The sequence below is a fragment of the Condylura cristata genome, unplaced genomic scaffold (genome assembly GCF_000260355.1).
Source record: "Condylura cristata isolate star-nosed mole 26May11 unplaced genomic scaffold, ConCri1.0 scaffold00001, whole genome shotgun sequence".
Lineage (NCBI taxonomy): Eukaryota > Metazoa > Chordata > Mammalia > Eulipotyphla > Talpidae > Condylura > Condylura cristata.
The window spans coordinates 34,966,356-34,976,070 of record NW_004567102.1 but is presented as its reverse complement, the minus strand read 5'-3'; the positions used below and the strand labels follow the sequence as shown (position 1 = coordinate 34,976,070).

At 34.9% G+C, this 9,715-nt stretch overlaps 1 protein-coding gene across 3 annotated transcripts in view; it reads left to right on the top strand.

The window, feature by feature from the left end:
- CEP162 (centrosomal protein 162kDa) overlaps positions 1-9,715 on the top strand; it is a 64,861-nt gene that overhangs the window by 23,768 nt on the left and 31,378 nt on the right. For all 3 annotated transcript variants that reach the window (XR_001145391.1, XM_004674059.2, XM_012724284.1), the window contains 4 exons: positions 1,246-1,437; positions 1,971-2,052; positions 4,212-4,494; positions 5,256-5,517. Coding sequence is in view for 2 of the 3 variants with exons in the window: in XM_004674059.2 (XP_004674116.1) it covers positions 1,246-1,437; positions 1,971-2,052; positions 4,212-4,494; positions 5,256-5,517 (819 nt within the window). In the remaining variant the exon portion in view is untranslated. The remainder of the gene's footprint in view (positions 1-1,245; positions 1,438-1,970; positions 2,053-4,211; positions 4,495-5,255; positions 5,518-9,715) is intronic.

Here is a 9,715-nt window from a genome sequence, read left to right as displayed (position 1 = left end):
CCCGCCCCGGAGGTGACCACATGGCGTGGCAGACCTCTCCTGACTCATTCGCTGCTCCCCTCAGCAGTGTACTTCATCAGTCTGCCTGTTTTGCTCCCCACTCTGTCTCTGGTGAATCCTTTCACCCTCTGCATCTCTAGCCTGTACCACAGTCCCATATGAATAAATAAATATTTTTTTAAAAAAAAAAGTAACCCCACAATTATATACTATGCAACTTACATTTTATGTAGAGGAAGATAAGACTATCTACTATTTTTTTTTAAGATTTACTTATTTATGCATATAAGAACTGGGGTACAGGCCAGAGGTGTGGCATGTGAGAGGATTCACCAGAGACAGAGTGGGGAACAGAACAGACAGATATACTGAAATATACTGCTGAGGGGAGCAGCAGGTGAGAGACCAAAGAGGTCTGCTGTGCCATGTGGGTCAGCTTCCTGGCCAGGGATTGAACTCATGCTGCAGTGGCTGGCAACAGCTTGATAGCACTGCCTTTAACCCCTGTGCTGCCTTTAACTCCTGTGCCACCAGGGAATCCCTATCCTATTTTATTTTGGGGCATTAATTAGCCTTTGGCATGCAGAGAAAAGGAAACCTAAGTCTCTTTTCTCTAGACTGACTTTTTTTCTAATTTTGAAAATCATACAATTAATAATGAAAGTTACAAAGTTAAAAATCTTTGATCATTATTGTCACTAGATTCTTTGAAGTACTTTTCAGAATTTATCAGTTGGTGGGACATTGCTTTTGATTATAGCAGCTTTAGCAGGAGTTGGAACACATATGAATGAAATATAAGAGGAGTGAACCTTAGTTGAAGAAATGCAAATGTTGCTTAATAGCATAGGGAAGCAAAGGAGTGAATGATAGTGGAAAGGAGAGACAGGATTCTGAAAGGGATTGTGTCAGTTTGGGGCACTTGGGAAGAATTTTCTCTAGTGTAGAGGACTTGACTAAGGGTAGTGACTGGACTAAGGAAGAGAGGGCAGTGACTAGTTGAGTCATATTTTGCAGTTACCATGTCAGGATACACCTCAGCTTGCTGAAACAAAGTTATTGAGTTTCTGATTTCACACTGATTTGCTATAGATATGCACTACACAAGTTTATATTTAATTCTATAATATTATTGTCTGACGGCTTTGTTCATCATTTCTGATTAAGGGATGTATTAGTTTTTAAGTGTTTTATATTTCTAGTGTGTTTGTATGATTATATTGAAGAATGCATGTACTTCAACAGGTGTTTCTTATGGACAAAGCAATAGTGATATTGAAGCTTTGCATCAGGCTTACTGTCATTTAGCTCATTCTTTGGAAGATACAAATGAACAAGGAATTGAGAATACTGCAGTGGAAAATATCAAGACCTATATGAAAGATCATACTCAGGAAAATGAAGTGTCTTCTAAAAACGTCTCTACTACAGAATCTGGTAAACATTTATTTGAAAGCTTCAGAACAGTTTCAAGTGTAGTATAACTTAAATATAATTTGCTGTGGTGATTGTTCCTTAATCTCTGAATTAATTTAAAGAGTTTGTTCTAATGGAATCTGGGAATCATTAGTTTTACTGTAAAGCTAGAGCAAGCAGAGGGTAAAACTTCAATTCCTCCTTTGGTATACCTTGACCAAATAAGAAATCATTAAGTGAGTATACACTGTTTATTTTTTCCATGCACATAGATTCTTTTTTTAATACAGGGCAGTATTTTATGATCAAGTTAACAAGTATTTAGCAAATGTGTATACACACATTTGAAATATTTAACCTGTATATCAAATATATTTATATTTTTCAAATATAATTATCAAAGTTTTGGTACAAGCAAGTTTGCAATGAAAATAGATTTGTAATATGTGCCACTTTGTTCACCATGTTAATCAAAGAAAATTACTTCTGGTGGTATTAGCTATTAAACAATTCAGAAAACATTACTGATACTATTTTCACCTTTTTCCACATAGATCTACCCACAGTGGAGGAGTTGATGAAACCTATCAGAATAGATTCCTTTGGGGCCAGTGGTTTTGATTTACAGCCCGTCAGGTATGAGTATTTTGGAATGGATTGGGCAAATTGTTATGATTGAGTTTTTGTTTGCTTATTGATTTATCATTGGAAACTTTCAGAATGACTGTTCTACATAGGTAATCCTAGTGATTTATGGCAAGCTTTCTTACCGAAGCCCTCGGTCGAAGAAAGGCTGCAATAGATTGCTTGTATGAGACTACCAGTCACTGCTCTCTTCTTTTTACTTCATTAGTAATTCAAAATTCTCCAGTGATTAAAATTAATCATACGTATATTACTAAAACAGTTACTGCCTTCAAGTAGTCTTAAACCTTTTCGTTGAAAACTAGACTTTCTACATCTTTAAGTAGTTCTGGGACAATTTATTCAAAAGGTGAGAGGGAATATGAATTTTATTGTCTACATGAGTCATAGATTTGCTTCTTTACAAATCAGTTACACACAAAGAAAAACATACTTTGTGACAATGCTGTCGTCCGGTACATTTTGGTGAAAACTTGAGGGACCTGCTGTCATACTCTTAACACACAGTGTAGCACATCATAATGATCCTAAGCCATCTTTGTATTTTTATTGTGCTTATAGTGTCATATTCATTATCTCAGTGATCCTCATGATAAATAGGACAGGCATATTTATCCCCATCATTCAAGTGATAAAAATGAGGGTGACCCAATATTTAGTGGTGGTACTCTCAACAAGAATCAGATGATGATGATGATGATGATGATGATGATGATGAGATACTTTTTACCTATCATGTGCCCATTATAGGCCAGGTATTGTACAGTGTTCTTTGCAGATACCATTTCATTTACTCTTAGAGCATATTCCACGATTCCTATCCTTTTCATAGTATTTTTCAATACCAAATCTTACTGCTTTAGCTTAGTCACAGAGTGAACCCAAGAGACCATAAATTTCTACTCTCTCTATTCATTTTGATTTCTTCTTACAAGCTGGCCCAGTCTATCTTGCATTCACCGTTTTCGTAATAATATTTTTTTCAAAAGTAGCTGGCACTTAAAAGCATAATAAAACACCCTGTTCTCTGTCTGCTAGTTCTCCTAGTACCCCAGGTGACAGGGTAGAAAAAGTTTTGCCTGTGTGAAACATGGGTTGTTATCTAGCCAGCCTCTAGTAACAGTTTCCTTGCCATCTAAAACCCAACCTCTAAGCCAGTGATACATGTTATAGTTTCTTTTTACTAAAAATTTTACATTCAAAAGGCAAGAACAGTAAATGCTCCCATCTAGAGACAAGATAATCAGGAAATGTAGTTGAGTTGGTATGCAGAGAGAATGGGAAACAGTTTTGATGAATATCTAGCCAGATTCTTCTCCCTGGAGAAGGAAAGAATAATTTTATTTCCTGGTGATTCCAGCTATTAGAAGCTTTTACCCAATTACTAAGAAATCAGTCTACTTTATATGAAAGTGGTAAACTCTTGAACTTTCCTTTAATCTCATAAGTTACAAAGTTAAATTGCTAAATTGCTTGTGAATAAATAATTTGAAAGCAACAATTCCATGTTTGTGGGGCTCCCATTATATGCTGATATTTAATCACACTTAACATTTTCTTAAAAAGATAGTTTCCATATTTTTAAGATCTAACATCTTGAAATGTTGCCTTACATTTAAGTTTATAAACCACAGAAGTAATTTTATTTGAAGATCCTAGTGGTTATTCTGTTTCACAATAAAATTTTTCCTTTTAATAATGAAATCAATATTTTCAACATTTGCAATATTTTGTAGTCATTAGCATAAATTATGATACTTCTTTAGCTTCTTGAAATATTTAAAATATTCTCCTGCCACAAATGCATATTAACTTTATAAAATATAGATAAAAGATACATTACAAAGTTTGCTTAGAATTTTTTTTTCCATATACAAAAAGAATTTCAGTCCTTCAGTCTTTTTTGATATGGCTTTCCTTTGAAGTAGGTTTCAGAGTACTTGATATAATTCCTTACATGCTATATTGAATTACATGAAATATAAAACTATTATACTATGAGTATACTTTGGTAACCATAATATAACTAATTGTAACTATTAATGACCTAATTTGAATAGTTAACACATATATGTATGTGTGTGTGTATTATAACTGATATTTGAGAAATAATATAGAATAAAGGCTCTATGTCCTGTTTTGTTTTCCAGCTATAAGAAATTGTCTGATAGCAAAGAAACTGAATTCATTAGTCATTTACCCCTTAAGATGAACACAAATATTACATCTCAAGAGCCACAAAATGTGAACCAATTCTTTGAGAAAAATGAAGAGAATGTGGTTTTACAAAAGACAACATGTGAAGGTATAGAAAATAGCTGTCCAAGAGTAAATGTTGTGGAAGAACATATAGATAAGATGTACCTTGATATTTTGAGGAAAAAAATATCAGTTGCTCCTTCATTATTACCTCAGGAAGGCAAAATAAATAAAGTAAGTATCATCTAAATTGATTTGACACATATAATTTAAGTTATATAAGTACTCTTTCTAAGTATGTACCTCTTGAGCTAACAGGATTGATTGTATGTTAACCTCTAAATAGAGCCTAGATATTTGTGAACAGTACTTATTAATTACCCTGAAGTCCCTATTAAATAATACCACTGTGGCATGTATGTAGAAAATCATACTTTATACTTTTTTTTTGCTTTTTTTTTTTTTTAGTAAACATCGAAATAAAGTTTATTCATCTCTCTAATGTTTTCCATTTAGTCTTTTCGATAGTCTGTGTTCTGCCAAAGTAAGTAAGTTGGCATTTCATGTAAATGCTACTAGCAACAGTTCAGGAACTTATATTTCACATTCCTGATCTATTCTAATTTATAGATTCCATGATACCAATATTCTACAATTTTGAGTTGAGTTTTCATCATAAGCCATTACTACTTTTTGTGGAATAATAGTACTGGTAAGTTTCAAGTTTAAGAAATCTAAAGGGGGAAAAGATTGTATGTCATCTCCAAAAAATATTCTTCCGTGCTTTGTTTTATTTTTTTTTATTCTTGACTTTGAAGGTATATCCCAAAATATTAACATTCCAAAGAATTAGAAATAAAGAATTTTAGTATCGTGACTTGCCATCCACAAACTACATTATTTAGTTATCACTGAGAGTTTGTCATCTATTACAGCATCATTTATAACATAGTTGAACTTCATTTCAGTACTAATGAGTTTTTATTTATTTGCAGACTTCTAAATCTCAACTCAGTTGTGGAGAAGAAGGGGATGTAATTGGTAAACAGGCACCATATAAAAAATCCAGAAGTGCACCTCCTTTACATAAAAGAAAACACCAGAGTGCACTGTATGCATCTGTTAGGAGTTCTGGCTATGGGAAACCCAGTTCACCATTCAAGACATTTTCTACTCTTGAAAAGAAAACTTCAAAGGACAGTACGAAAAGCAAAAACTTGAGATCTATCCCTACCTCAAATCAAACTAGAAAAAAAGGTAATCTTATATTCTTCATAATAGAATTCTGTGCATGTAAGATAGTAGGTAATTTTATTTTCCTAGTTCCTTCTTTCCTGATATGAACTTTCCTTATTCATAAAGAATAATTAACATTAAGGTATTAAATTTCATTTCTCAAAGATTCAATTTGCATGAGATTTCTCATCATTAATTCTGGTAATATTTCTTGAATAAAAATAATGAAGTAGGAGAGTCAAACCCCCCTCATCTGGCTCATTTTGTCATATCCAAAATGTTTACCAGAGAAGAGCTAATAAATTCAGAATGTAAATGGCAACCTATGAATAAAGTCTAATATATAGTATATGCAGTATAGCTTTGGAGGTATACTGAATTTGGAGGCAGGGTATTTCATGTACCATATAATGCATGTTTTTGTACCTCACAGTGCCTCTGGTAGTTATTTTTTGATCTAGTCACTTATATTGATAATATGAAATGATAATTTTCAACTTCAGAACTCTTGCAGCTATCAAAATAAATAAAAATGCTAACATTTCTGATGTCTAGGGGTGGCAATGGAACCAGAAGCAGTTTATCCTTTACTTTTGATTAAACTGACTAGTTTCATCATTTATCTGATGATAGCGATCATGAGGACTGCCCTTATTGGAAATTGTTAGTGCACAGTGACTTGGCTTGCCGTTCCCTATAGCTCATGAATTCCCTCACCACTTTGACTATATATAAAATTCTTTAGGCATTTATTGTTTCCTTCTACCTATGTAAGTGTATATTTGCTGCAGCACCCTGTACTGATAAGCTGGAAAAGCTAAGACTTATAACCTCAGAAGAAAAAAGAAAAACAGTGAAAGTGTGTTGTTCTGGTAATACAGGAATATGATTCTGTAGGATTAATACAAGTTGAAGTATTCATGTTAGGTATTATTGGAAACAAGAAAATAACAGTTTGTTTTAATATTATTTGCTCTGTTAAATTTACTTCAGATAAATTAACTCCCATTTTTAAAGTTTACTTAAACCACATTTATTCACTAACAAATATATTTTTGAGCACCTATCTTGATCCAGACACCATTAAAAACCTTTGAGATACAGCAGTAAACAAAACTGGCAGAGAAAATCTCCCCACCCTCATCTTTGTGAAATATCTATCTGGTAATGAAAGACAGATATTTTCACAAGAAACAGAATAAATAAGTAAATGATGTTATATGCTAAGGAAAAATTAAAAGTAGAACAAGCGTGTCAGTGGTGAAATGTGACAGATTACAGTTTTAACTGGAATAGACAAAGTAAGGCCTCATTGAGAAAGAAGCAAAGATTTGTTGTAGAAAGTAAGATTACTGACTGTATGAATATATGGAAGAAGCATATTCGAGAGAGATGGGAACAGCCAGCATAGAAACACTACAAGTAAAAGAAAAAAAAACAAAAAACAAAAATCACACAACTGTCATGTTCAAGGGTAGCGTAGTTTGAGCAGAGGCTTATAAGAGGTAAGATCAAAGAGTCATACATACATACATACATACATACATACATACATACATACATACATATATATATATCTTGGACATTTAAAAGAGTTAGGTGTATGGGCCTCCCTGCTGGCCTAGGGGGTCTCAGCACTATCATGGCCTTGGCTTGAGTTTGATTCCTTGTCCAGGGATTTACTCCATATACATGCAGCAGACCTCTCCTGTCTCCCCCGCTGCTCCCCTCAGCAGTATATTTCAGAAAAATCTACCAGGGCTGAGCCCCACTCTGTCTCTGGTGAATCCTCTCACCTCCCACACCTCTGGCCCATACCCCAGTTCTTCTACACACACAATAATAATAATAAACTCCTTTAAAAAAATAAAAAAGAAAACAGGTGTTTATGAAAAGGTGGTTGCTAAAAATTGCTGAACATGGGGAGTAACCTCATTGCTGTGTTATAGAACATATATGTAAATCTACACCCACACCTTCAGAAGTATAGGAAGAAGCACAGGAACCAATTGGAAAGTGATTTTAGGAATCCAATTTAGAAGTGTGGGGCTTGAAGTAGGATGGTGGCAATAGAGGTGTGTATGTGTATAATTGTGTGTATAAAGCCACATTTTCTGTGGTATTGGGTAGTTGTGTCGTTGGATTTATCAAGAATAGTGTCTTGCCAAATCAGGACATTGAACTGAGAAGAAAGAAGGGAACTGACAATGTATATGAAATTTAAGTTGAATTATGAAGGCAGATGATATCAAAGACTGGTACAGTATGGAACAGGCAGGACCAATAGACGGAGTCCACGTGGATTTAGGATTATTGGAATTAAGGTAGCAGAGGGCATAAGGATTGATGGAGTAAAGGCGTAAAGCTCACAATTCAAAAGTGTTTATATGACTGGTATTAGAAAAAGACTTAGAGAATACCAGTGGGAGTAAGTTGAGGTGGAGAGAAGTCTGAAAAATCAAAACCAGAGGATTGAGAAGATCATTTATGAGTACAGTGGGATTTCTAAGAATGAAGACAGAATAATGTCACCGCAGGTAGAAAAGGAGAGGGATGATACAGCGGTTGACAGATGAAAACATTATTTTTATATGAGTATTTTTGCCCCATTTCAAAATTTTATGGGATTGTGACTACCAAAATAAAAGTAAAGCATCGCTAAAAGTTATATTAAAATATACTGATAGGCCCTCCCTGGTGGCGCAGCGGGTTAAAGCACTGCACTGAGAAGCTAAAGCCACTTCTGCATGAGTTCGATCCCCGCCTGCCCCGGAGGTGACCACATGGCGTGGCAGACCTCTCCTGACCGGCCCGCTGCTCCCCTCAGCAGTGTACTTCGTCGATCTGCCTGCTCTGCTCCCCACTCTGTCTCTGGTGAAGCCTCTCACCACCCCTGAGCCTCTGGCCTGTACCCCAGTTCTGTATGTACAAATAAATAAATCTTTAAAAAAAAAAATACTGATAGACCCAACTACTTAATTTTTATACTGAGCTACTTTTTTTCATTAGACAACTTAAGTCTGATTTTTTACTTCTGTCTTCTTATTGAAAAATTTCTCAAAGCAAAGTTAGTTTTTCAGAAGAACTGTAATTCCTTTGGGATGGTTGTTACTTATCACAAGTGCATTCTCTGAGAAGCAGACCAAGATTGATAGTAATATATAGAAAGTCTAGAGAATGCACTGGGATCAGCTCTGGTTACAATGAAAAACAAGCCCCAGTCCCAGGGCTTACCCAGATGAAACACTTCATGTAACAAAGCAGCCAGAGATAGACAGTTCAGAGCAAGTGCAACTGTGAATTCTCCTCCTTTCCTGCTGCAAAAGTCTGTGACACTGCCTACATTGTTGGCAAGATCTCGGCTCACCCCAGGTCCTGTGGTGAGGACAGAAGCAGGGTAAATGTTCATGCCAGCTAAATCATCAACTTCTAAATCAGGAGATTAGTCACTTTTCTAGAATCTAGGAACCATACTTTACTCTTATTTGCCAGAATCTCAATCTGGTGCAGTGCATGAGGTCTAGGGGAGATGAGTATGTTTCACTGGACACACCGCTGCCCAAGGCAAAGAAGCATTCTGTTACTGAGAGGAAAGAGAAGATTGGCAGCTAGCAGTATTGCTACATGGTTGTTTCCTTTTAATTTTGAATCAATTATTTTTTGTCTATTAACTTGTGTTTTAGACTAGTAATTTTATTTTATTGTCATGAAAGGAATAGTTGCTCATTACACAAATTTAAAAAAGAAAATAGAGAAAACTAAATAAAAGAAAGCAGTAACTTAGCCGGAAACAGCTAGTGTTATGCTGGGTGAGCACGTTCCATGCATGGCCCTGTGTTGTGTGCTTCTGCAGATAAAAGGAGGCATGTATAAGTGTGGGAAGAAGGAGTGAGAAGCCTTTGGATAAATGGATTAAACGTCTTATAAGAACTATAAGGAGTAAGGATTCCACTTTATAAGTTCTTTTTAACTAAATTTTTTATTGCCATATTAGATTCAGATTTACTGAAGACTAGAAGGGGGAAAAAAAGACAGACTTCATCCTAACAATCGTATGTCCCTAAAAAAATCTCTTCAAAAAAACAAATTTTGAATTCCCTTCAAGTCATCAAAATCCTGTTACTGGTTTTGACCACGCCTTTCAGTTTTATACATTGTCATTTTCCTTTTCAGTGCAATATAAGGAAATAAAACTCATGCATCTCTATTCACATGTATC